Source organism: Babesia bovis, chromosome 1 (assembly GCF_000165395.2).
Source record: "Babesia bovis T2Bo chromosome 1, whole genome shotgun sequence".
NCBI classification, from domain to species: domain Eukaryota; phylum Apicomplexa; class Aconoidasida; order Piroplasmida; family Babesiidae; genus Babesia; species Babesia bovis.
The window spans coordinates 978,344-1,005,486 of NC_067396.1; the positions used below are offsets into that span (position 1 = coordinate 978,344).

The 27,143-nt window shown below is 45.1% G+C and overlaps 4 protein-coding genes across 4 annotated transcripts; 2 read left to right on the top strand and 2 right to left on the bottom strand.

The window, feature by feature from the left end:
• Nucleotides 1-3,458: 3,458 nt before the first annotated feature.
• On the bottom strand, nucleotides 3,459-9,862 carry BBOV_I000030 (variant erythrocyte surface antigen-1 beta subunit). The gene is made up of 15 exons (XM_051767526.1): nucleotides 9,643-9,862; nucleotides 8,783-9,601; nucleotides 8,257-8,745; nucleotides 8,101-8,173; nucleotides 7,946-7,974; nucleotides 7,647-7,901; nucleotides 7,256-7,546; nucleotides 7,067-7,111; nucleotides 6,708-7,025; nucleotides 6,295-6,543; nucleotides 5,956-6,186; nucleotides 5,414-5,734; nucleotides 5,308-5,373; nucleotides 4,159-4,488; nucleotides 3,459-3,826 (listed from the first exon to the last, which is right to left on the bottom strand). The coding sequence occupies exons 1-15, from the start codon at nucleotides 9,800-9,802 to the stop codon at nucleotides 3,498-3,500; spliced, it is 4,005 nt and encodes a 1,334-aa protein (XP_051622934.1). The 5' UTR covers nucleotides 9,803-9,862; the 3' UTR covers nucleotides 3,459-3,497.
• Nucleotides 9,863-10,054: 192 nt separating this feature from the next.
• Nucleotides 10,055-14,403, top strand: BBOV_I000050 (variant erythrocyte surface antigen-1 alpha subunit). The gene is made up of 4 exons (XM_001608618.2): nucleotides 10,055-10,231; nucleotides 10,339-10,404; nucleotides 10,477-13,876; nucleotides 13,943-14,403. Exons 1-4 carry the CDS (start codon nucleotides 10,105-10,107, stop codon nucleotides 14,361-14,363), a joined length of 4,014 nt encoding a protein of 1,337 aa, XP_001608668.1. The 5' UTR covers nucleotides 10,055-10,104; the 3' UTR covers nucleotides 14,364-14,403.
• A 4,941-nt stretch (nucleotides 14,404-19,344) lies between these two features.
• On the bottom strand, nucleotides 19,345-22,055 carry BBOV_I000060 (variant erythrocyte surface antigen-1 beta subunit). The gene is made up of 5 exons (XM_051767596.1): nucleotides 21,856-22,055; nucleotides 20,979-21,812; nucleotides 20,456-20,941; nucleotides 20,100-20,375; nucleotides 19,345-19,716 (listed from the first exon to the last, which is right to left on the bottom strand). Exons 1-5 carry the CDS (start codon nucleotides 22,013-22,015, stop codon nucleotides 19,385-19,387), a joined length of 2,088 nt encoding a protein of 695 aa, XP_051622935.1. The 5' UTR covers nucleotides 22,016-22,055; the 3' UTR covers nucleotides 19,345-19,384.
• A 198-nt stretch (nucleotides 22,056-22,253) lies between these two features.
• On the top strand, nucleotides 22,254-26,534 carry BBOV_I000070 (variant erythrocyte surface antigen-1 alpha subunit). Its single transcript, XM_001608620.2, has 3 exons — nucleotides 22,254-22,467; nucleotides 22,574-22,639; nucleotides 22,712-26,534. Exons 1-3 carry the CDS (start codon nucleotides 22,344-22,346, stop codon nucleotides 26,482-26,484), a joined length of 3,963 nt encoding a protein of 1,320 aa, XP_001608670.1. The 5' UTR covers nucleotides 22,254-22,343; the 3' UTR covers nucleotides 26,485-26,534.
• Nucleotides 26,535-27,143: the final 609 nt, after the last annotated feature.

A 27,143-nucleotide genomic window follows, 5' to 3' on the forward strand; every position in this document is an offset into this window, starting at 1 on the left:
TATGGATTTAATAGTGATTTTTTTAGGGATTGATATTGATTTCTTTAAGGGTTTGATAGTGATTTCTTGAAGGTTTAATAGTGGTTTCTTGAAGGGTTTGATAGTGATTTCTTTAGGGTTTGATATGGTTTTCTTTATGGATTTAATAGTGGTTTCTTTAAGGATATTATAGTGATTTCTTTAGGGTTTGATAGTGATTTCTTAAAGGTTTAATAGTGGTTTCTTGAAGGTTTAATAGTGGTTTTCTTAAAGGTTTAATAGTGGTTTTCTTAAAGGTTTGATTATCTTTAATAGTACTTTTTATTGAATGTTTGAAGGTGTTCGGTGATGTGGGTATATTATGCCGCTGACAGCTGATCCATCTTTGTAAGATTTTTTCTGAGGCATATATCACCCTAGTGGCATTTGATGTAACACGTAGTGTCTATACAGTGACTAAAGCTGTCCACTACATGAGGCTACACCAGGAAGCCCAGATGGTAGCTGTATCCATGGAACTAGAGAGTCACTAGCCTACACAGTTGTAACAACGTAGAGGATGGCGATGTAGACTAGTGAAGTACCAATGTTACAGAAATACTCTATATGCGACCAATATATCTCCCCACTGAATGCCGCATAAAACTGCGTCGATAACACTGTTAAGATTCCACAGGTAATGTGCACACTATCAACACTTGAAAAACACCGACTTCTCCACAAAACCTCTGCTGCAACTACTGTCAAACTATGGTACAAAACATTTAGCCACAATAAGGCTAATCTTTCATGGAATATTTAATAAACATACTGCATTACTCCAAATAATTACACGAGAAAACTCATTTACAGCAAATTACATAAACCCAAAATATACTTCACAAAACCACTGTTTGAAATCACTAGCCTGAAGAGAACCCCGAACACCTTCAAACATTCAATAAAAAGTATCAACAAACCCTAACCGGACTTTTTGGAAAACCCTATCAAAAGTAGTACCAAAGTTTTACTGAAAATGGAACTAAAGAATTACACTACCAATGTGTAAACGTCACTAGAGCCAGGTCACAGCATTGACTACCTATGTGTAAACGTCACTAGAGCCAGGTGACAGCATTGACTAACTATGTGTAAACATCACTAGAGCCAGGTCACAGCATTGACTACCAATGTGTAAACGTCACTAGAGCCAGGTGACAGCATTGACTACCAATGTGTAAACGCTGAACTACCAATGTGTAAACGTCACTAGAGCCAGGTCACAGCATTGGCAACTATGTGTAAACGTCACTAGAGCCAGGTCACAGCATTGACTAACTATGTGTAAACGTCACTAGAGCCAGGTCACAGCATTGACTAACTATGAGTAAACGTCACTAGAGCCAGGTCACAGCATTGGAAACTATGTGTAAACATCACTAGAGCCAGGTCACAGCATTGGCAACTATGTGTAAACGTCACTAGAGCCAGGTCACAGCATTGACTACCAATGTGTAAACGTCACTAGAGCCAGGTGACAGCATTGACTAACTATGTTTCCTTTAGCCTACCCCGAATAGCCCCTACATTTCTACCAAAGTTTTGTCAACATTGGCACCAAACTTTTATGAACTTTTCATGTAACCTTGTACTACTATATACAAAAACGTTAGCCAGTTTTACGTTTCCCTACTGTTGAAAACCCACCCAAAGGATAGCCAGGTTTAGGTGTACCTGCTGTTGAAAACCCACCCAAAGGATAGCCAGTTTTACGTGTACCTACTGTTGAAAACCCACCCAAGGGATAGCCAGGTTTACGTTTCCCTACTGTTGAAAACCCACCCAAGGGATAGCCAGTTTTAGGTGTACCTGCTGTTGAAAATACAGCAAAAAGTTACCCAACCTTCACATGAAGCACTACTACAATATACTAGCGGTATCACTAGGCTTTTTCTAATGTGATTACTTGAATATTCCTCAGATGCCACTAGAATTCTACAATACCGTCTAACCCTGTGTATACCGCAGTATCACTATTGTCTAACCCTGTGTATACCGCAGTATCACTATTGTCTAACCCTGTGTATACCTAGTATCACTATTGTCTAACCCTATGTATACCTAGTATCACTATTGTCTAACCCTGTGTATACCTAGTATCACTATTGTCTAACCCTATGTATACCTAGTATCACTATTGTCTAACCCTGTGTATACCTAGTATCACTATTGTCTAACCCTGTGTATACCTAGTATCACTACCGGTAACCCTATGTATACCTAGTATCACTACCGCGTAACCCTATGAAAACACTCTGTAATCATATCCACTTAATACCCCTAAGAGATACCACTTTTCTGTGAATGCTTTACCAAAACTGCTACTACTTTTCTGTGAATGCTTTACCAAAACTGCTACCACTTTTCTACGAAACCCCTGCCAAAATGCTACCACTTTTCTATGAAACCTTTGCCAAAACTGCTACTACTTTTCTACGAATCTTCACTAGCATTGCTACTACTTTTCTATGAAACCTTTACCAAAATGCTACTACTTTTCTGTGAAACCCCTGCCAAAATGCTACTACTTTTCTATGAAACCCCTGCCAAATACGCTACTACTTTTCTATGAAACCCTTGCCAAAATGCCACTACTTTTCTGTGAAACTCTTGCCAAAACTGCCACTACTCTTCTATGAAACCTTTAGCAAAAACGCTACTACTTTTCTATGAAACCTTTAGCAAAAACGCTACTACTTTTCTATGAAACTTTTACCAAAATGCCACTACTTTTCTGTGAAACCTCTGCCAAAACTGCTAGTACTTTTCTGTGAACCCTCTGCCAAAACTGCTACTACTTTTCTCTGAAACCTCTGCCAAAAATACTACTACTTTTCTCTGAAACTTTTACCAAAATGCTACTACTTTTCTCTGAAACCTCTACCAAAAGTGCTACTACTTTTCTATGAAACCTTTGCCAAATACGCTACTACTTTTCTGTGAAACCCCTGCCAAAAACGCTACTACTTTTCTGTGAACCCTCTGCCAAAAACGCTACTACCTTTCTGTGAAACCCCTGCCAAAAACGCTAGTACTTTTCTGTGAACCCTCTGCCAAAAACGCTACTACTTTTCTGTGAAACCCCTGCCAAATACGCTACTACTTTTCCGTGAACCCTCTGCCAAAACTGCTACTACTTTTCTATGAAACCCCTGCCAAAACCGCTACTACTTTTCTATGAAACCTTTACCAAAACGCCACTACATTTCTATGAAACCCCTGCCAAAAACGCTACTACATTTCTGTGAAACTTTTACCAAAATGCCACTACTTTTCTGTGAAACCCCTGCCAAAACGCTACTACTTTTCTATGAAACCCCTGCCAAAACGCTACTACATTTCTGTGAAACCCCTGCCAAACATGTTACTAAACTTCTATGGAACCTTTACTAACATTGCTACTAAACTTCCATGTAACCTTTGATGAACATATCTACATTATCCCTAGTTATGGCGCCGAAGGCGCCACTACTTTGCCACTACCTCCCACCAAAAAACTCCAATATCCCCCTTCCCTTCTTATTGCCCACCATCAGTATCTCCCATGGACTCAGACTACCCTTCCTGAACCATCCCCTACAATGCGACCTCATATGTGTCCAGTCCAGTGGCCATATGGCACCAAATGCTAGATACAGTACCGCTACTAGCCACGCTACCGTGAGAACAAATATCCAGGGGAGCCTGGTGGTGTAGATGAGTTGGTTGATTTCATAGTGCAGGCCTTTTTTGGAGCCATTCTTGAGGTGATCCCCTGTTAGTACCTTGTCTAGTGTTCCCAGGAACTCGTGGCACTTCTTATGTGTACCTACTACACTATTACTACCCCTAGGGCACTGTTGCGCCGAAGGCGCCCTTATAGAACTTTCAGCAAAAGTGCCACCAAACTTTTGTGAAACTTTTACCAAAACCAGTACTTAACTTTGACTGAATATACGACAAAATTTTATTAAAATCACTACTAAACCATTACTAACAGTGCTACGTAACTCTAAGAAAACACTCTGTAACCTTATCCACATCACCATCCCTAACAGCTACTACTTTTATACTAAACTTCCATGTAACCTTTGATGAACATATCTACATTATCCCTAGTTATCGCGCCGAAGGCGCCACTATTTTGCCACTATGTTCTACCAAAATACTCCACTATGCTTCTCCCCTTCTTCTTACCAACCATCAAGATCTCCCATGGACTCAGACTTCCCTCCCTGAACCATCCCCTACAATGCGACCTCATATGTGTCCAGTCCAGTGGCCATATGGCTCCAAATGCTAGGTACAGCACCGCCACTAGCCAGGCTAAGGTCAGTACAAAGATCCAGGGGAGCCTGGTGGTGTAGATGAGCTTATTGATTTCGTGGTGGAGCCCATTAGCAGTGATGCCTGTCTTGAGGTGCTGGCCATCTAGGACACCCTTCAGCGTGCTTAGGAACTCGTGACATCTCTTGTTCTGTGCTCCAACCCCTACTACAGGATTACACCATTACTCCACCCCTAACAGCTACTACTTTTCTCTGAAACCTTTACCAAAACTGCCACTACTTTTCTATGAAACTTTTACCAAAATGCCACTACTTTTCTGTGAAACCTTTACCAAAATGCCACTACTTTTCTGTGAAACCCCTGCCAAAAACGCTACTACTTTTCTATGAATACCTTGCCGAAACTGCTATTACATTTCTATGAAACTTTTACCAAAACTGCTACTACATTTCTGTGAAACCCCTGCCAAAAACGCCACTACTTTTCTGTGAAACCCCTGCCAAAAGTGCCACTACTTTTCTGTGAAACCCCTGCCAAAAACGCTAGTACTTTTCTCTGAAACCTTTAGCAAAAACGCTAGTACTTTTCTGTGAAACTTTTACCAAAACTATTACTACTTTTCTGTGAAACTTTTACCAAAACCGCTACCACTTTTCTATGAAACTTTTACCAAAATGCCACTACTTTTCTATGAAACCCCTGCCAAAAGTGCTACTACATTTCTACTAAACTTTTTCTAAGGTTACAACTAAACATCGACAAATGTTGATGCCCCAATCTCATTACGGATATTACATATGACTGCCCCTGGGGACACTGTTGCGCGCCAACTGTTACACTGCCAGCCCCTATCTCTTACGGCGCGCCCTGAAAGCACTGTCTATACACTACCTCACTACCCAACCCCATCAACGTCGGGTAAAACACGGAAAATTGACTCTATATGGTAACCATGTGCTTTATCTACATTATTTCTAGTTAATGCCCCTAGGGGAACAACCACTACTATTTTGCTCCCACCACTGCATTCACCATTACTATCAACTAATGCCGCCACTAATGGACCCGCGAACACAGCTACTGCCCCTAGAGACACCGTTGCGCCGAAGGCGCCACTACCTCCCACCAAAATACTCCAATATCCCCCTTCCCTTCTTCTTTCCCACCATCAGTATCTCCCATGGACTCAGACTACCCTTCCTGAACAATCCTCTACAATGCGACCTCATATGTGTCCAGTCCAATGGCCATATGGCACCAAATGCAAGGTAGAGTACTGCTACTAGCCAGGCTATGGTAAGCACAAAGATCCAGGGGAGCCTGGTGGTGTAGATGAGCTTATTGATTTCGTGGTGGAGGCCACTAGCACCGATGCCCGTCGTGAGGTGATTACCCTTGAGGACAGCCTCTAGTGTTTTTAGGAACTCGTGACACTTCTTCTCACTACCTACATCACCATTTAATACCCCTAGGGCACTGTTGCGCCTCAGGCGCCCTTATAGAACTTTCAGCAAAAGTACCACAAAACTTTTGTGAAACTCTGATTAAAAGTGCTACTACTTTTATACTAAACTTTCGGCAAAAGTGGTACCAAACTTTTGTGAAACTTTTACCAAAACTACAGCTACACTCTCTCTACACTATCCATACTACTATACTACAACTTACCTCCTGTCTTGTGCAACTCCGTTACATTACCATACCCAAAGCCATACTTGTACAATACCGGTAGTACCCCGGTACATGATACGACAGAGTCGCACCCACAGACTCCGCTACTAGCAACACCACTACCACCTTTACCACCTACTGCACTGCCAGCTGATCCGGATCCTGCAGGGCACGTATTACCATGGGTTCCTCTAGTGCAACTGCTATCACATCCAGTCCCTTGCTGACCTACTACACCATGAATCCATATGATAAGGTTGCGCGCCACCTGTTACACTGTCGCGCCGAAGGCGCCACTATCTCTATACGGCGCGCTATTAGAGCATTGAAACCTACTCTGACATCCATCGCTAGTACAACTAATCTGCTGGAACCCCTTCTTGAGATCCTCTAGTCCCCCCTCGAACTTTTCAATCAAATAGACCAACCATGACAGGTAGGTCCCGGCCATCACGGGACTCAACTGGCCATACTGCTGGCCACTCAGAGGAGATAAGAATGGCGTACACTGTTTTTCGTTGCCATATAAGCACTTGAGAGACTCCTTTGCACAACTACCACCACTAGTACATCCACTTCCACTATCTACACCACCATGAGTCACTGTCAGTGGTACTACTCCATTACACCACGTCACTACCCTATAGACTACCACGGCGCGCCACTGTAACCGACACTGTCAGGTGCTATCTCTATACGGCGCGCCCCTATAGCACTAGACCAGTACTACTACCCGTATGTATACTTACCGTTCCACTTGGTCAGTGCCTCTACCACTTTATCATTACCACCAATAGACATCATGTACAGTTTAGATTCCTCCTCTTTTCCTTTCAACCTAGCATACACTCCCTCTCCACCACTGGCACTGTTTCCCCCAATATAGACTATATGGTAATAGAACCCAAAGAGGTCACCCAGGGTCCGTGGCACCGTGGGAGTAATACATGCCAGTAGTCTCAGTAGTACCACCAAAGTGCCACTCGGGCACTTGTCTGGATCACAGTAGTACTCCAGGAGTAGCGAGAGTGTCCTCCCAGTGCAGTGGGCGGGATACTTCTGCTGGCCTGCTACAGGATTAGTCCATGTAATATACTGTGGGACGTACCTGAAGATTGTAGATTTGCCTGCTTATGGCTTCCATTGTTCAAATCTGCATACACCATGAGTCTCTATTGGTCACTAGGGTTACTGTGGCGCCCAGGGGGTGCCCCTAGTATACATATACAGTGCCTTAGGGGTACCATAGAGTGGTGGTATGTACAGTGGTAGCACTGTAGAGAGTACTGGAACGTACCTTTGAAGTGATTAACACTGCTTGTGCTTGTACTTTCGGCTTGCCAGCCCATAGGAACCGGGCAGTGTTTTGGAGGACCGCCAAAATGTCCAAGAACTCCCTTTGGACAATTCATATGATCCTCTATTGGAGGATACTTATCCACACCACTTCCTACTGTCTTTCCGCATGCCATTGATCCAATTCCATCACACAAAAAGCACATTAAAGGAGATATTTGAGTACCAGCAGTACTACTACCTGCCGCATTCTGTAATCCACACTTCTTAGTGTGCGTCTCTCCTCCCGCACCTACTACACCATTACTCCATATTAGTACTGGGCGCGCCACTGTAACGGGCACTGTCATGTACTATCTCCACATGCGCGCATATTACATCTGTATACCTACCTTCCGTCTTACATATCCACAGGTTATCCTTATTATAGCCACTACCCATGTAAACTCCACTACCATACCTACAACTTTTCCAGCCCAGAACAGCCTTCTTGTCCTCTGCCACTCCCACCTTGCATTGCTTCCTTAGGAAATAGAGCTGGTAGAAGCAGTGGTAGACATATACCCTCAGTTGGTCCAGGCACTGGGCGGAAGACATGTCCATCTGGAAGCCAAAGAGCCCATTGGCGTACATCCCATGTAGGGGGCCTAAAGGGAGTGTTAGACAGTGACTAGTAGTGACGAGTACTTACCAAACTTGGAGACTTCCAGGTGGTACCCCCTGTAGCAGACTTGGCCTTCCTTGAGTTCATTGTTGTTCTGGTGTTGCTGTTGCTGTTGCTGTTGCTGTTGCAGCTGTGCCTTGGCTGCTTCTTCTTTCTTTTTCTTTATATCATCAAGGTTGCACCTCCCACTACGAGGGTTTTTCTTGTGTTCGGGACACTTGTTAGTACTCTGAGCAGCAGCAACTCCTGCCGGACCTACAACACCATAAGTCCACATGACTACCCCTAGTGCACTGTTGCGCCAAAGGCGCCCTTATATCACTGTCTATATTACTCACCTGCTGACGGCGCCTGTGTATCTGCTTTGACTTCCTTTTCTATGGTCCCCTGGATACCGATGAGCACCAGTGGGCAGTAGCCACAGGCGGCCATTAGGTAGTGGGTAATACAGTCCCTCTTGAGTTCTGTCTTTTTGTCATAGCTATCTCCTTCTAGATTGAGTGTGCCACTCTCCATCTTTCCTTGCATCCTATCCACCAGCTCTCTGTACCCCTGACTATATGGCAATGCACTGAGCCAGTATAGGATTTCCCGGATGGTCCTAGGTTTCCTAGAGACAGGAGTGGCACTTGTAGCACTAGTGGCCGGCTTCGCCGGCAGAGTAGTTATTCCCTTGGCCCCGGCACTACCTGCCCGGAAGTACCCACTTGCCAGGATGTGGAGTACCAATAGGGGGTACTGCTCACAGATGGATTCAGTTTTATTGTCCTTCTTCAGTGCTTCCTTGGCATTCTCATAGATACTACTGTAGTACTCAGCTACACTATCTGGGTCACATTGGTACTACAGAGGAGGTGGACTTACCACCAGTCTTGTCACCTAACGAGGCAAATTCTTTCCACGGGATGCTATTTTTCTTATCTTTACCCGCAAGTATTTTCCACACGACGTATCCAGTCCCATTTTTAATCCTATCCAGGTCATAGCCCATGGCCGCCATGAATGATGCAAGTCCCTTATTCTCAGCATTCTCTATGTTGTTCAAACTACTTTCCTCCCACCTTCTCTCGCTGCCCTTAGCGTTGCACGTCAGGAACCCCAACTGACTGAGTCCACTCCAGATGAGGCATACTGACCCTAGGAAAATACGGGCCAGGAGGTGGACCTTAGTGGAGTCACCTGATATGGTGGGCCAGTAGGAGTCACCACTGGGTTGAGCAGTGGGTTTGCAATAGGCCGAGAGGTAGCATTTTTGGTCAGCACCACCACTGGAACTGGTACCACACTTGTCACATTCATGACAGGTAGTAGTACCTCTACCACCGGTACCACAACAACCGGCACCACCACTACTAGCAGTACATTTACACTGCCCTCCTATACCCTCTGTTCCCTTAAGACAACAAGTATCCCCTTCCTTCCACCCAACCCACTTCTGTAGTCCCAGTGCCAAGTGGTCTATCAGTGCCTTTATGACCTCGGTGCCACCGGCGCAGGTATCCCTAGCAGCACTAGTGCTATCACCAAGGAGTCCCAGGTCCGTGAGCACTGGTAGCACTAATGTCTTCTCCTGGTCTAGGAGTAATGTGTCCCAGTACCTCTGTTGGCTGGGACCAGGGGACCCCGGGTCCTTGGCGTCATACAGTAGGTCCTTTATTGCCTTGGCCAGGTAGCACAAACAGTCTGTGTGGTCGTGTGGGTACAGTACAGTGCTATTGACTTACGGGGGGCATTGCTAGTGCTTGGCGGCGCCGCCGGCGCCGTCTTCTCATTCTTCTTACCATCCCTACCAGTTACCCTGAGGACCCAGTCAATGGCCTCCTTCAGGTTGGTGGGAGGCTTAGTGAGGCTGTTGTAAGGGGTCCAGGCCTGTGCTTGTGCCATTATGTCACCACCCCTTGTTGCGAGAGTGTCCAGTAGCACGAGTGGTCAGTGGTAGTCAAGGTCAATGTATCGGGGTGGAATCCTATATAATACAGTGGCGCCTTCGGCGCGACAGTGTCCTAGGGGATTCCACTGTAACAACGGGATCATCTCCACCGTATGACCTGGTGGAATCCCATAGAATAGTATGCGCGCCACCAATCTACGGGCGCGCTCAGTATATATAGGATTCCACCCTGATAGCCAGACCAGTGCTTCTATATCACTGTGAGTACTGCTGAGTACTCCTATAGGCACTGACAATGGCCCCTGCAAGCACTTTCACGCCGAAGGCGTCCCTGACAGAAGCACCTACTAACCTCAAGGAGGCCATTGACTGGGTCCTTAGGGTAACTGGTAGGGATGGTAAGGCACTGAACAAGGATACTGGTAGGTTACTGTAGACATTACTGTGTTATGCGCGCCACATGGAGATAGTACCTGACAGTATCCGTTACAGTGGCACGCCCAGTACTATTGGATTCACCCCTGTACAGAATGTATATGTGGCCTGGCGGCGGCAGTGACTGACCTACTGCAGTCAGTAGAACTGGAGTACCATGGTAAGTACTCAGTAGTAGAGTAGTACTACCTAGTACCACTACTGGTATACAGTACCTCATGGTGTCCTATAGGCTATCAAGGTGAAGCCAATGGAGATGACACAAAAAATGGCCCCCCAAAAAAGAGAGTCACAATGTGCCTCAACGAACTATTCTCCCTAGTCCAGGGACTAGGCGGTACTGCAGTGGTACGGACCTACATAGACCAGCTGGCACAGGTACTCAGTGCACTCGTTGGGTGGAGTGAGATAGAAAAGTGTTGGGACGGTGGCTGCGGTGGCGATAGCAAACCACACGGCCAAGAAAGTAGCTGCCAGTATCTAGGGGAAGTAGAGAGGAACGGGTCATGTGATGATTGTGGGTGTATGAAATGGGAAGTGCCCGGGCCGACGGATCACAGTAAAGGACACCACCTGGGCAGGGGGTGTACAAGGTGTAAGGGTAGTAGTGGACAGCCGCCGTGTGAGTGTAGTGGTACCTGTACTGCTGGCAAAGAGTGTCAATGCGCTTTAGCGGGCAAATGCTGCAAGTGTTGTTGTACGGATTGTAGGGGGAGGTGTAAGAATGGTTGGGGTGGAGAAAAAGAATGTATATGTAAAAACGCAGAGGACAGCTATCGATCGGCATACCCAGGAGAAACATATTATAAGAGAACATCATACGTTGAATCAATAAAAATAGAAAACACACCATCGTGGAACAATCTACAGCACTTACCACCTGGTAGTACTATCAATAGTACTACTATTACTCAACGCCGTCACCAATGTGCCCGCATCCTCCTAGGGTCAGTATGTCTCATCTGGAGTGGAATTACTTATATGTATTGGACAGGCAAGTACCATTCCAGCAGTCCTCGGTGGAACAATCATATCCTGGATGGTACGGGTCTAGATGACGGTACCCTATCCCAATGGCTTCAGGCCTTAGGGTTTCCTAAAGCAATGCTTAATAATAGTGGGCCACAGAATCGACTTGACAAGGTCATATGGGATGGGATTAGTGATAAGTTGCTTCTAGGGTTTGCAGTCCCTAGTGGCCTCAGTAGTGATGCCCAGGACAGTTATGGTAATACAGCCAGAGGTCCATTCGCTATGAACTATCCTGGTTTTATACATACTGCACATAGGGATTCATTCAACACTGATGCTGCTATTGTGTTCCCTAATGGCTCTTCCTCAAGTAGTAATGACATTGACCAGCACAAACGAGGTGCTCTCTTCAAGCTCTATATTCTATCATGTGCCTATTTCACTGGATTACAAAAGAAGACTAGTGAAAGTGCTACTCTGAGCACTAGCACTAACAATCCCAAGACCATCCGGGAGATCCTATACTGGCTAAGTGCATTGCCCTATAGTCAGGCATATCCAAAGATATTGAAGCATGGTAAGCATAGACTCGAAAAGGTACTGGAACATGCCGAGGAGAAACAACTTAAATTTATTCAAACGGATCGTCCAAAACCCATTACCGTTCATGAATTCAACCTGTTTGCCCACTTCCAAGCAGTGACCCAGTACTGCCCACTGGTCCTCATAGGTATCCAGGGTGGAATACACAGCACTGACAAAACACTAGGACCTGCCATCCACGCCCTCTATGCCAACACAGCCTGTAGATTCACCTACCCAGCAGTGCCCATCCAAGCATACAACCAGGTGGTGCACTACATTAGGGCTCTGTTCTACCAACTCTATTTCCTAAGGAAACAATGTGAAGTGAAGGTTACTTGTGGAGGGAAGTGGCGTGAATGTAGGTATGGTCATGGGGTAGTTTCCAAGGGGGTAATTAGCTGGATGTGCCTGGGGTGTAACCCCATGGAACATGATAGGAAATGTAGGGTTGATAAGGTAAAGGAGGATTTAGTGGGGTTAGTGAATAAAGTAAAAGTGGGATTAGAAGGAAATAAAGATGAAGAGGCCGACGGAGAGGAACTTTTTGACGTATTGAAAGCTATAGGTAGTGTCGTGGTACAATTGGGTAATGCCCAGGAGGCATTGGAAGGGAAGGCTGAGAGTAAAGTGATAGAGGGGGTGAAGCAGAAACTAGGGGAGGCTAAGAAGGAACTAGAGAAGGCTAAGGAGGCAGTAGAAAGTGAGGTTGGGATGGATGGGAAGGAACTGGAAGAGGCTAAGAAGGCAGTAGAGAAGGCTAAGACGGAAGGAGATAATGTTAGGATGGCAAAGCTAGAGAAGAAGATGAAAGCACTAGAGAATGCTAAAGATGCACTAAACAAGCTGATGACGAGTGGTGGTAGTAATGGAGCACTAAATACACTAGCGAATGGTGGTGGTAATGGGTCATTACAACAGATAGGAAGTGCTAATGAAAAGGACAGAGATTACAGTAGTGCCAAGGACCAGATAAGTGATGCTATAAATGGGATAAACCAGACATTGGAGGCATTGCAACTATTGAAGAGGGCATCAACAACGCTGAATGGTCACAGAGATGATATTAGCGACGTTTTCATGATATATGAAAAGACCATTACAGATCTCAAAGAAATATACAACTCTCCCAAGTGCCCATCGTGTGAATCACACTCCACCAAGTGTGGCCAACAGCCACAGTCCAAGACCTGTCCAACCTGCCACCAACAGTACATGGACGGTACACCATCACCCCTCCAAGCATTCCTCGAAGATAGATTACCAGGGTTTAGTTGTAGCGCAGTGGTGAACCAGGAGAAGGAACAACCAGACTACCCACTGGCTGCATCCCACCTATGGCACAGCAACGGTACTGGTCAGTGCTGCCCAGTGCCAATGGGTTTTAGAGGGCACTTCCATGAGGGCAGCATCAGTGGCATGACTGGCCAACGCCTTTATGGCATCCTTTACTTCTTCAGTAACGAGAACATGATGCAGTCGTGTGTTTATACACTAGTGAGAGTGACAGCAGAACTCAGTGCTACCACACCACAGGTGCTGGGTGATGTATTCGGGTTCTTTAGGGGAGGGGTGGGAAACAAGGACAAGGGAAAGCCACCAAAGGGAGAATTGGAGACGAATTGTGATCACACAGGGGAACCTTCAAAGGATGATAAAAAGTACTTTTGCGGCTGGTGTGCCTCTGGGTTACGGGATGTAGTGAAAGCGATAGAGTGGATACCCAATGGGACGGAGGTAGGAGGGAAGTACAGGGAGAGTGTAGGAGAAGCATTAATTAAAATTAAGGGTGATAAGGGCAGTGCTCAACAGCCAGCTCCACAGTCCAATAATACATCCCTCTCAAGACTCACTAAGAACTGCCAGTACCTCTCCCCCCTAACCGGTGAACTCTATACGGCAGTGAGTGCCACCTTCGGTGGAACATACCTCTCATGGGTACTATACCTATCAGATGCGCTTGAAGGTGGACTACAGTCACTGTCAGAGGCATTTCGTGACATTGAATGCCGTGGTTGCAGAGAATGTGACCCCAATAAGTGCAAGAAGGGACATCATGGTGACAATGGCGGTGGACAGTGTTGATGCCAATCAATCGTATCATGTACCGGGGTATTACCGGTATTGTATAGACATGGCTTCAGCTACGGTAACCCATTCAATCTGGAGGGGTACCGGCAGGGGGATGGAAAGGATGATGGAGATTATAGTATTATGGACAAGACGAATGACAGTACTAAGAAGTGTCATCAATTCTTAGACAGTCTCAGTGCAGTGATCAAGAAGAAGGAAGAAGCCACCCCGAAGGAACATCCCTTGACAAAGTTACTATCAGAAGTCGGCAAGCTCCAATACGACATACGGCTCCCCTGGATATTTGTTCTCACGGTAGCGTGGCTAGTGGCAGTACTCTACCTTGCATTTGGTGCCATATGGCCACTGGACTGGACACATATGAGGTCGCATTGGTTACGGGGTGGAGAACACCAGTGGCAGTGTATGTGGTATAAGGTGATGACGGGACGCAAAGGAGTGGAATTAGTGGAGTATTTTGGTAAGACATAGTGGCGCCTTCGGCGCAACGGTGCTAAATGATATACACTAGTGTCACTCACTATATATAGTAGCGCTATAGGTAGTGTTCTTATAGTGGGCATTAAAAGCCTACACATTCCAGTGAAACCAGTCCATTAAGCAGTGCTAATATAGAGTAACTGGGATATATATGGAAGGCTTGAGTTAGTTCACTGAGCAGTTGCTGGGCGCCCTTCCACGGTACCACACACATTCAAATTTACCCAGTGGGTTCCATAGCATGGCAGTGACTGCAGTAGGTAGTGCAACTTATGACGTACATACAGTACATATCATTGGGGGTCATATTATGGCGCCAGGGGCGCAACACTGTCTCTAGGGGTGGTCATGTGGAGTAATTGTAACATAGAAAGCCCATGGGTTCCACCCACACTTTGGCACCAATTGAAGGAAACAGTGTTATTGTAGACATGTGTAGTAACAATTGAGAGGAACGGTATCATTGTAGACAAGTGTAGCAACAACTGAAAGAAACAGTGTTACTGTAGACATGTGTAGTAACAATAGAAAGAAACAGTGTTATTATAGTCATAGGTCTCCAGGACGGTGTAACGCAAATGTTGTTATGCTGTTGGTATAGCTTTAGTCAGGTAGTTTATACGTTTTAGTTGTGTCTCCACTGAAACTGTGGCTTAGCTTTGGGTAATTCTTTGGTAAAAGTTTCATAGAAAAGTAGTAGCATTTTTGCTAAAGGTTTCATAGAAAAGTAGTAGCTGTTAGGGGTGGTGTATGGTGTTGTAGGTCAGAAGAAGTGCCACGAGTTCCTGGGAACACTGACCAACGTAGAAGCGAGCACCGAGTTCACAAAACTCACCACCTCCATCAACCAGCTCATCTACACCACCAGGCTCCCCTGGATATTTGTTCTCACAGTGGCCTGGCTAGTAGCGGTACTCTACCTTGCCTTTGGTGCCATATGGCCACTGGACTGGACACATATGAGGTCACACTGGTTACGGGGTGGAGAACACCAGTGGCAATGTATGTGGTATAAGGTGATGACAGATAGGAAGGGGGTGGAGTTGATAGAGTATTTTGGTAAGACATAGTGGCAAAGTAGTGTTAGAGATTGTAAATAAATACAGTAAAAAGTAATGCAATACACCAAGTAGCCAACACGCGTTAACTAGCATTACAGACAACTAGTCATAATAGTAGCACTCATTCACCACTATTTTAGTGATAAGAGTAGCAATTTTATGAGGCATACAAGTTACACGTCTTCACATAGTTACTGCCAATGTATAGTTGTATGTGCAGTAAAACATTGGTACTACTTTTAATAGTGATTTCTTTAAGGATTTGATAGTGATTTCTTGAAGGATTGATAGTGGTTTCTTGAAGGATTGATAGTGGTTTCTTAAGGGATTGATAGTGATTTCTTTAGGGATTGATAGTGATTTCTTGAAGGATTTGATAGTGGTTTCTTAAAGGATTGATAGTGATTTCTTTAGGGATTGATAGTGATTTCTTTAAGGGTTGATAGTGATTTCTTGAAGGGTTTGATAGTGATTTCTTAAAAGATTGATAGTGGTTTCTTAAAGGATTTTATAGTGGTTTCTTTAGGGATTGATAGTGTTTTCTTGAAGGATTTGATAGTGGTTTCTTGAAGGGTTTGATAGTGGTTTCTTAAAGGGTTTGATAGGGTTTTCTTTAGGGATTTGATAGGGTTTTCTTGAAGGGTTTGATAGGGTTTTCTTAAAGGATTTGATAGTGATTTCTTAAAGGATTGATATGGTTTTCTTTAGGGTTTGATAGTGGTTTCTTAAAGGATTTTATAGTGGTTTCTTTAGGGATTGATAGTGATTTCTTTAAGGATTTTATAGTGATTTCTTTAGGGATTGATAGTGATTTCTTAAAGGATTGATAGTGATTTCTTAAAAGATTGATAGTGATTTCTTTAGGGATTGATAGTGATTTCTTTAAGGATTTTATAGTGATTTCTTAAAAGATTGATAGTGATTTCTTTAAGGATTTAATAGTGATTTCTTGAAGGTTTAATAGTGGTTTTCTTAAAAGATTGATAGTGATTTCTTAAAGGGATTGATAGTGATTTCTTTAGGGATTGATAGGGTTTTCTTGAAGGGTTGATAGTGATTTCTTAAAGGATTTAATAGTGATTTCTTGAAGGGTTGATAGGGTTTTCTTAAAGGATTTTATAGTGATTTCTTTAGGGTTTGATATGGTTTTCTTTAGGGTTTGATAGTGGTTTTCTTAAAGGATTGATATGGTTTTCTTTAAGGGTTTGATAGTGACTTCTTAAAAGATTGATAGTGATTTCTTAAAAGATTGATAGTGATTTCTTTAAGGATTTAATAGTGATTTCTTTAGGGATTGATAGGGTTTTCTTAAAAGATTGATAGTGATTTCTTTAGGGATTGATAGGGTTTTCTTAAAGGTTTGATTATCTTTAATAGTACTTTTTATTGAATGTTTGAAGGTGTTCGGTGATGTGGGTATATTATGCCGCTGACAGCTGATCCATCTTTGTAAGATTTTTTCTGAGGCATATATCACCCTAGTGGCATTTGATGTGACACGTAGTGTCTATACAGTGACTAAAGCTGTCCACTACATGAGGCTACACCAGGAAGCCCAGATGGTAGCTGTATCCATGGAACTAGAGAGTCACTAGCCTACACAGTTGTAACAACGTAGAGGATGGCGATGTAGACTAGTGAAGTACCAATGTTACAGAAATACTCTATATGCGACCAATATATCTCCCCACTGAATGCCGCATAAAACTGCGTCGATAACACTGTTAAGATTCCACAGGTAATGTGCACACTATCAACACTTGAAAAACACCGACTTCTCCACAAAACCTCTGCTGCAACTACTGTCAAACTATGGTACAAAACATTTAGCCACAATAAGGCTAATCTTTCATGGAATATTTAATAAACATACTGCATTACTCCAAATAATTACACGAGAAAACTCATTTACAGCAAATTACATAAACCCAAAATATACTTCACAAAACCACTGTTTGAAATCACTAGCCTGAAGAGAACCCCGAACACCTTCAAACATTCAATAAAAAGTATCAACAAACCCTAACCGGACTTTTTGGAAAACCTTATCAAAAGTAGTACCAAAGTTTTACTGAAAATGGAACTAAAGAATTACACTACCAATGTGTAAACGTCACTAGAGCCAGGTCACAGCATTGACTACCAATGTGTAAACGCTGAACTACCAATGTGTAAACGTCACTAGAGCCAGGTCACAGCATTGACTACCAATGTGTAAACGTCACTAGAGCCAGGTCACAGCATTGACTACCAATGTGTAAACGTTGAACTACCAATGTGTAAACGTCGCTAGAGCCAGGTCACAGCATTGACTACCAATGTGTAAACGTCACTAGAGCCAGGTCACAGCATTGACTACCAATGTGTAAACGTCACTAGAGCCAGGTCACAGCATTGACTACCAATGTGTAAACGCTGAACTACCTATGTGTAAACGTCACTAGAGCCAGGTCACAGCATTGACTAACTATGTGTAAACGTCACTAGAGCCAGGTGACAGCATTGGCAACTATGTGTAAACATCACTAGAGCCAGGTCACAGCATCGGCAACTATGTGTAAACGTCGCTAGAGCCAGGTCACAGCATTGACTACCAATGTGTAAACGTCACTAGAGCCAGGTCACAGCATTGACTACCTATGTGTAAACGTCACTAGAGCCAGGTCACAGCATTGACTAACTATGAGTAAACGTCACTAGAGCCAGGTCACAGCATTGGAAACTATGTGTAAACATCACTAGAGCCAGGTCACAGCATTGGAAACTATGTGTAAACATCACTAGAGCCAGGTCACAGCATTGACTACCAATGTGTAAACGTCACTAGAGCCAGGTGACAGCATTGACTAACTATGTTTCCTTTAGCCTACCCCGAATAGCCCCTACATTTCTACCAAAGTTTTGTCAACATTGGCACCAAACTTTTATGAACTTTTCATGTAACCTTGTACTACTATATACAAAAACGTTAGCCAGTTTTACGTTTCCCTACTGTTGAAAACCCACCCAAAGGATAGCCAGTTTTACGTGTACCTACTGTTGAAAACCCACCCAAAGGATAGCCAGGTTTACGTGTACCTGCTGTTGAAAACCCACCCAAGGGATAGCCAGTTTTACGTGTACCTGCTGTTGAAAACCCGCTAAAAAGTTAGCCAACCTTCTCATGAATCACCACTAGAATATAGTAGAGGTATCACTAGGCTTTTTCTAATGTGATTACTTGAATATTCCTCAGATGCCACTAGAATTCTACAATACCGTCTAACCCTGTGTATACCGCAGTATCACTATTGTCTAACCCTGTGTATACCACAGTATCACTATTGTCTAACCCTGTGTATACCTAGTATCACTATTGTCTAACCCTGTGTATACCTAGTATCACTATTGTCTAACCCTATGTATACCTAGTATCACTGCTTGTAACCCTATGAAATCACTCTGTAATCTTATCCACTTAATACCCCTAAAAGCTACTACATTTCTATGAAACCTTTACCAAAACGCCACTACATTTCTATGAAACCCCTGCCAAAACCGCTACTACATTTCTATCAAACCCTTGCCAAATACGCTACTACTTTTCTGTGAAACCCCTGCCAAAAACGCTACTACATTTCTGTGAAACCCCTGCCAAAACGCTACTACTTTTCTGTGAAACCCCTGCCAAAACCGCTACTACTTTTCTGTGAAACCCCTGCCAAAAACGCTACTACTTTTCTATGAAACCTCTGCCAAAAATACTACTACTTTTATACTAAACTTTATCTGAGGTTATAACTACACATCAACAAATTTTGATGCTCCAATCTCACTACGGGTATTCCATGTGATACTGTTGCGCGCCAACTGTTACACTGTCAGGTGCTATCCACCACCCCAACCCTTTGCTCCAGATAAAAATACCGTCCTTAGTGTACTATTGTCCTTTTTCATTTCACCACCCCTACACTACCTCCCACCAAAATACTCCACTATGCTTCTCCCCTTTTTCTTACCCACCATCAAGATCTCCCATGGACTCAGACTACCCTTCCTGAACCATCCCCTACAATGCGACCTCATATGTGTCCAATCCAGTGGCCATATGGCACCAAGTGCTAGATAGAGTACCGCTATTAGCCAGGCTAACGTGAGGACAAAGATCCAGGGTAGCCTGGTGGTGTAGATGAGTTGGTTGATTTCATGGTGGAGGCCACTAGCACCGATGCCTGTCTTGAGGTGGTTACCCTTGAGGACAGCCTCTAGTGTTTTTAGGAACTCGTGACACTTCTTCTCACTACCTACACCACCATTTAATACCCCTAGGGCACTGTTGCGCCGAAGGCGCCCTTATAGAACTTTCAGCAAAAGTGCAACCAAACTTTTGTGAAACTTTTATCAAAACCATTACTAAACATTTACTGAATATACGATGAAAATTTTAATAAAATCACTACGAAAGCTTTACTAACTTTTCTGGAGTAATTCTACGAACTGTCCACCAAAAAAACGCTGCAACCCTATCCACATCACCATCCCTAACAGCTACTACTTTTATACTAAACTTCCATGTAACCTTTGATGAACATATCTACATTATCCCTAGTTATCGCGCTGAAGGCGCCACTACTTTGCCACTACCTCCCACCAAAAAACTCCACTATGCTTCTCCCCTTCTTCTTACCCACCATCAGTACCTCCCATGGACTCAGACTTCCCTTCCTGAACCATCCCCTACAATGCGACCTCATATGTGTCCAGTCCAGTGGCCATATGGCACCAAAGGCAAGGTAGAGTACCGCTACTAGCCAGGCTATGGTCAGCACAAAGATCCAGGGCAGCCTGGTGGTGTAGATGAGCTTATTGATTTCTTTAATGAGTTTATTGAAGGGAGTGTTATTGTCCTCTTTAATGATGCTTTCCAGAGTACTTAGGAAGTCGTGACATTGCTTGTTCTGACCTACATCACCATTTAATACCCCTAGGGCACTGTTGCGCCGAAGGCGCCCTTATATATAGCACTAGACTAATAGTACTTACTTGGTGTAGCACTGTCACTGTCAGTCCCACTGGTATTGATGGTCCCCTGGATACCGATGAGCACCAGTGGGCAGTAGCCACAGGCGGCCATTAGGTAGTGGGTAATACAGTCCCTCTTGAGTTCTGTCTTTTTGTCATAGCTATCTCCTTCTAGATTGAGTGTGCCACTCTCCATCTTTCCTTGCATCCTATCCACCAGCTCTCTGTACCCCTGACTATATGGCAATGCACTGAGCCAGTATAGGATTTCCCGGATGGTCCTAGGTTTCCTAGAGACAGGAGTGGCACTTGTAGCACTAGTGGCCGGCTTCGCCGGCAGAGTAGTTATTCCCTTGGCCCCGGCACTACCTGCCCGGAAGTACCCACTTGCCAGGATGTGGAGTACCAATAGGGGGTACTGCTCACAGATGGATTCAGTTTTATTGTCCTTCTTCAGTGCTTCCTTGGCATTCTCATAGATACTACTGTAGTACTCAGCTACACTATCTGGGTCACATTGGTACTACAGAGGAGGTGGACTTACCACCAGTCTTGTCACCTAACGAGGCAAATTCTTTCCACGGGATGCTATTTTTCTTATCTTTACCCGCAAGTATTTTCCACACGACGTATCCAGTCCCATTTTTAATCCTATCCAGGTCATAGCCCATGGCCGCCATGAATGATGCAAGTCCCTTATTCTCAGCATTCTCTATGTTGTTCAAACTACTTTCCTCCCACCTTCTCTCGCTGCCCTTAGCGTTGCACGTCAGGAACCCCAACTGACTGAGTCCACTCCAGATGAGACATACTGACCCTAGGAAAATACGGGCCAGGAGGTGGACCTTAGTGGAGTCACTGGATATGGAGGTCCAAAGGAAGGGATCTGTGGAGGGACTGGAACCACTACTAGCGGTATTCTTTTTGCAGTAGGCCGAGAGGTAGCATTTGTTGTTACCAACACCATTGGCACCGGTACCACACTGGCTACACTCATGACAGGTAGTAGTACCTCTACCACCGGTACAACACCCACCAACACCACCAGTACATGTACATTTACACTGCCCTCCTATACCCTCTGTTCCCTTAAGACAACAAGTATCCCCTTCCTTCCACCCAACCCACTTCTGTAGTCCCAGTGCCAAGTGGTCTATCAGTGTCCTTATGACCTCGGTGCCACCGGCACAAGTACTACTGGCAGCACTAGTGCTGCCACTAAGGAGTCCCAGGTCAGTGAGCACTGGTAGCACTAATGTCTTCTCCTGCTCTAGGAGCAGGTCATCCCAGTACCTGTGAGTGCTTGGACCAGGGGACCCCGGGTCCTTGGCGTCATACAGTAGGTCCTTTATTGCCTTGGCAAGGTAGCACAAACAGTCTGTGTGGTCGTGTGGGAGCTAGTGTTAGTGCTATTGACTTACGGGGAGGATTATCTGTGCTTGGCGGCGCCGCCGGCGCCGTCTTCTCATTCTTCTTACCATCCTTACCAGTTACCCTTAGGACCCAGTCAATGGCCTCCTTCAGGTTGGTGGGAGCCTGGGTGAGGCTTTCATGAGGCTTCCAGGCTGCGGGTGCTGACATTATGTTACCACCCCTTGTTTCGAGAGTGTCCAGTAAGGGTGGCACTATATGGTAGTCAGTGGTAGTGACAGTGTAGGTATCGGGGTGGAATCCTAGGGAGGTGGAGCGCGCCGTAAAGAGATAGGGGCGCCTTCGGCGCGACAGTGTCCTAGGGGATTCCACTGTAACAGTTGCATCACCACCAAGGCAGTACCTAGTGGAATCCCATAGAATAGTATGCGCGCCACCAATCTACGGGCGCGCTCAGTATATATAGGATTCCACCCCGATAGACACTCCACTGCCTCACCACTGTGAGTACTCTTGAGTACTCCTAGAAGCACTGACAATGGCCGTGAAAAGCGCTTTCACGCCGAAGGCGTCACTAACAGAGGCTCCCACCAACCTGAAGGAGGCCATTGACTGGGTCCTAAGGGTAACTGGTAGGGATGGTAAACCACTGAGTGGTGATGGTACGTTAATGTAGACACATAGATAGTATGCGCGCCCTTGAAGATAGTACCTGACACTGTCTATTACAGTGGCGCGCCCAGTAATATCGAACTCACCACTCTACAGAATGCATATGTGGCCTGGCGGCAGCTGTGACTGACCTACTGCAGTCAGTACAACTACAGTACCATGGTAAGTAATCAGTACTAGGGTAGTACTGTCTAGTACCACTACTGGTATACAGTATCTCATGGTGTTCTATAGGATATCAAGGTGAAGCCAAGGACAATGGCGCCTCTCAACAGGACGTGACAAAACATCTCAAGGAACTATTCTCCCTAGTCCAGGGACTAGGTGGTACTGCAGTGGTCCGGACCTACATAGACCAGCTGGCACAGGTACTCAGTGCACTCGTTGGGTGGAGTAAGATAGAGAAGTGTAGTAATGGTGGCAAGGACAAGTGCCAGAAGGATAACAAGGAACATCATGGCCAAAACAAGGACTGCGAGTATCTAAAGGATGTGAGACGGAACGATCCGTGCACAGACTGTGGGTGTATGAAATGGGATGATCCCAAGGCGGACAGTAATGAAGGACACCACCTAGGAAGGAGGTGTACAAAGTGTAAGGATAGTGGTGGTAGCCAGGATTGTAACTGTGATAGTGGTGGTGGCTGTCAGGGTCCTGACCAGGAGTGTAAATGTGCTAAAGCAGGCAAATGCTGCAAGTGTGGTTGTAAGGGTGGGTGTAATAAGTGTGGGCAGAAGGATAGGGAGTGTAGCTGTGACGGTTATATGTCAGCATACCCTAGTACATCTTGTTATACAAGAATAGCATTCGTTGAGTCTAGATGGGTAGATAAAACACGTACGTGGAAAACGTTAGGGAGTTCTACCTTTCGTTCCAAATGTGCCCGTATCCTCCTAGGGTCAGTATGCCTCATATGGAGTGGACTCACTTATATGTATTGGACCGGGAAGTACACCAAGACCAGTCCATATTGGAACAACCATATCCTGGATGGCAGTGGTCTGGATGATGGTACACTATCCCAATGGCTACAGGCCTTAGGGTTCCCTAGGGATATGCTTAATAATGGTGGGCCTGGAAATAGGTTGGATGCTGTTATCACTAATGAGTTTAGGGATAAGTTTCTCTTGGGATTCCTGGAGCCTGGTGGCCTTGATAGTGGTGTTGTCAAGGACGACAATGGTAATACTGCCAGAGCTCCTTTCGGCATGAACTATCCTGGGTTTATACACACTATACATAGGGATTCATTCAACACTGATCAGGCTACCGTATTTCCTAATGGCAATGGCAGTGGCACTACCTCTGGTACTACTAACCGAATCAGTGATACTGATCAGAACAAAAACGGTGCCATCTTCAAGCTCTACATTCTATCATGTGCCTACTTTACTGGATTGCAGAAAAAGAATAGTGAGAGTACTACCAGTACTACCGCTAATAATCCTAAGACCATTCGGGAAATCCTATACTGGCTTAGTGCATTGCCCTATAGTCAGGCATACCCAAAGATACTGAAGCACGGTAAGCAAAGACTAAAAGAAGTGACCAAGAAAACCGGGGAAACTGAATCTGGTACTGACAATGACCAGAAACAACTCTCCTTCCTTCAAACAGGCCGTTCAGCTCCCATTACCGTCCATGAATACAACCTGTTTGCCCACTTCCAAGCAGTGACTCAGTACTGCCCACTGGTCCTCATAGGTATCCAGGGTGGAATACACAGTACCAACAACACTACTCCTGCCATTCACTCCTTATACGCCAACACGGAGTGTCACTTCACCTATCCCACTGTGTCCATCCAAGCATACAACCAGGTGGTACACTACATTAGGGCTCTGTTCTACCAGCTGTACTTCCTTAGGAAGCAATGTGCCGTGAAAGTTAGTTCTGGAGGCAAATGGCGTGAATGTAGGTATGGTCATGGAGTGGTGTCCAAGGGGGTAATTAGCTGGATGTGCCTGGGGTGTGACCCCATGGAACATGATAGGAATTATAGGGTGGAGAATATGAAGAAGGGATTGGATGAGATATTGAAGGGGTTAGTGAAAAAGGTGGAGGGAGAGGAGGAAGAGGAAGATGAAAAAGATCTTGCAGATGGGTTGAATACACTACTGGTTGCTATTGGTCAGGTAGTGGTACAATTGGGTAATGCCCAGGAGGCATTGGAAGGGAAGGATAAGGAGGGGATCAAGGGGGTTATAAAGAAACTGGAGGAGGCTAAGGGGAAACTGGAGACGGAGTTGACGAAGGTGAAGGATAGGCTGAATGGGAAACTACAGGAGGCTACGAAGAAACTGGGGGAGCTGACGAAGGGTAGTGGTGGTAAAGAGAGTGGGTCAATAGCCTCAGTAACAGGCAGTGATGGACTAGATAAGGCAGCGAGTGACGATTTCGATCAGGGTAAGAACAGGATAAGTGAGGTTATCCATAAGGTACGGGAGGCATTGAAGGAAATACAGAAAGAACTGGGAGTTAGTAATTCATCATATTTAAACGGCAGCTTATCGGAATGGGTCGCAAACACACTTCATAAAACCATAGATCAGATCAAAGACATCTGCAACTCTCCCAAGTGCCCATCCTGTAAATCACACTCCACCAAGTGTGGCAAGGAGGGGAAGCCGACTATCTGTAAGACCTGTAATCAACAATACATGGACGGTAAACCTTCCCCCCTCCAGGCATTCCTCGAGGATAGGTTGCCAGGTTTTAGTTGTAGAGAGGTACCAGCAGACGAGGACCCCGAGTACCCACCTGCTGCAGATCACTTAGGACACTGTAATGGCTCAGGCCAATGCTGCCCACTGCCAATGGGTTTTAGAGATCACTTCCAGCAAGGAATCACCCATACCGGTCAACGCCTTTATGGCATCCTCTACTTCTTTAGTAACGAGAACATGATGCAGTCGTGTGTCTATACACTAGTGAGAGTCACTGCAGCACTCAGTGCCACTACACCACAGGTATTGGGTGATGTATTCGGGTTCTTTAGGGGTGGTGTAGGAAACAAGGATAGGGGAAAGACACCAAATGGGAGTGATGGGACTGCATGTAACCACGATGGAAATCCAAGTGGATCTTATGATGAGAACAAGGATAAGTACTTTTGCGGCTGGTGTGCCTCTGGGTTACGGGAAGAGGTAAAGAAGATTGAGTGGGTATTCAATGGGACGGAGGCGGGAGGACAGTACATGGGCAGTGTAGGAAAAGCACTAAGAGACATTAAGGGTGATAAAGGTGATAGTGGTGCCTCTCAACAACTCTCTCCATCAGCCCTTTCAACACTCACTGACGGTAACCACTACGTATCCCCCCTAACCGGTGAACTCTATACAGCAGTGAGTGCCACGTTCGGTGGAACATACCTCTCATGGGTACTATACCTATCAGATGCACTTGAAGGTGGACTACAGTCACTTGCTAGTGCATTCCAACAGATTGAATGCCGTGGCTGTACAGGGTGTGACCCCAATAAGTGCAAGAAGGGAGAGCATGGACAGGGTAGTGGACAGTGTGGATGCCAATCAATCGTATCATGTACCGGGGTACTGCCAGTATTGTATAGACATGGCTTCAGCTACGGTAACCCATTCAATCTGGAGGGGTACCACCAGAAGGATGGAAACAAGGAAGAACATGGTCAGTTCGACATCGAGAACAAGCATAATCCTAAGAATTGTCACCAATTTTTGGACAGTCTTAGTGCAGTGATCAATAAGAAGGAGAACGCCTCTCAGGAACATCCACTGACAAAGTTACTATCAGAAGTCGGCCAACTCCAATACGACATACGGCTCCCGTGGATCTTTGTACTGACCTTGGCGTGGCTAGTAGCGGTACTGTACCTAGCATTTGGTGCCATATGGCCACTGGAATGGACACATATGAGGTCGCATTGGTTACGGGGTGGAGAACACCAGTGGCAATGTATGTGGTATAAGGTGATGACGGGGAGAAAGGGGGTGGAATTGATAGAGTATTTTGGTAGACAGGGAGTGTAGTAGTGTATAGACAGTGGTAAATTATATACACCAGTATCACATACAACATATAGTCGCGCTATAGGCTGTGATCCCATCATGTGCATTAAAAGCGTACACATTCCAGTGAAACCAGTCCGTTGAACAGTGCTAATATAGAGTAATCGGAATATCTATGGAAGACTGGAGTTAGTCCACTGAGCAGGTAGTGATAACCCTTCCGTGGTACCACACACATTCAAATGCACTCAGTGGATTCCATGACATGGCAGTGACTGCAATAGGTAATGGTACGTATGACGTACACACAGTACATTGTCTATTACATTGGGGGTTAGTGAGATAGTACACTCACTGTCAATGTGACACCGTTTTTCATAGTAGTTTAGTAATCACAGTGACCCAGGAACTACCACTGGGATGGCATTACATGGTTATCAGGGTCGGAACAGCTAGTCCAGGAATCTACGTCTAGTGAGCTGTATCTTAAGCTATACTGTCTAGATGGAAGACGTTCTAATGGGTGACTGAATTGATGATGTAGGTCCTCGCAGGGAATGTTTATTGCCACTGGTGGTGTATGATTAGTATTGATTTATGTAGTGCCCGGAGAGGGATATGGAGGTGGGAGTGAAAGGCGTTACAGTTATTAGCGTGTCCTGGCTTTAAACGAACCATGG

What these genes read in the sequence shown, in the direction of transcription:
- BBOV_I000050 (XM_001608618.2), top strand. Translation starts at nt 10,105, where the DNA reads ATGGCCCCTGCAAGCACTTTCACGCCGAAGGCGTCCCTGACAGAAGCA. An exon ending in GGCACTGAACAAGGATACTG is followed by an intron (nt 10,232 to 10,338) that starts GTAGGTTACTGT and finishes ACCCCTGTACAG; the next exon opens with AATGTATATGTGGCCTGGCG. An exon ending in GGTGACAATGGCGGTGGACA is followed by an intron (nt 13,877 to 13,942) that starts GTGTTGATGCCA and finishes ACATGGCTTCAG; the next exon opens with CTACGGTAACCCATTCAATC.
- BBOV_I000030 (XM_051767526.1), bottom strand. Translation starts at nt 9,802, where the DNA reads ATGGCACAAGCACAGGCCTGGACCCCTTACAACAGCCTCACTAAGCCT. An exon ending in GTTAGGTGACAAGACTGGTG is followed by an intron (nt 8,746 to 8,782) that starts GTAAGTCCACCT and finishes AATGTGACCCAG; the next exon opens with ATAGTGTAGCTGAGTACTAC. An exon ending in GGGGATATTGGAGTATTTTG is followed by an intron (nt 5,374 to 5,413) that starts GTGGGAGGTAGT and finishes CGGTGTCTCTAG; the next exon opens with GGGCAGTAGCTGTGTTCGCG.
- BBOV_I000070 (XM_001608620.2), top strand. Translation starts at nt 22,344, where the DNA reads ATGGCCGTGAAAAGCGCTTTCACGCCGAAGGCGTCACTAACAGAGGCT. An exon ending in TAAACCACTGAGTGGTGATG is followed by an intron (nt 22,468 to 22,573) that starts GTACGTTAATGT and finishes ACCACTCTACAG; the next exon opens with AATGCATATGTGGCCTGGCG. An exon ending in AGTACAACTACAGTACCATG is followed by an intron (nt 22,640 to 22,711) that starts GTAAGTAATCAG and finishes GGTGTTCTATAG; the next exon opens with GATATCAAGGTGAAGCCAAG.
- BBOV_I000060 (XM_051767596.1), bottom strand. Translation starts at nt 22,015, where the DNA reads ATGTCAGCACCCGCAGCCTGGAAGCCTCATGAAAGCCTCACCCAGGCT. An exon ending in AAGCACAGATAATCCTCCCC is followed by an intron (nt 21,813 to 21,855) that starts GTAAGTCAATAG and finishes ACGACCACACAG; the next exon opens with ACTGTTTGTGCTACCTTGCC. An exon ending in CAGTGACAGTGCTACACCAA is followed by an intron (nt 20,376 to 20,455) that starts GTAAGTACTATT and finishes ATGGTGATGTAG; the next exon opens with GTCAGAACAAGCAATGTCAC.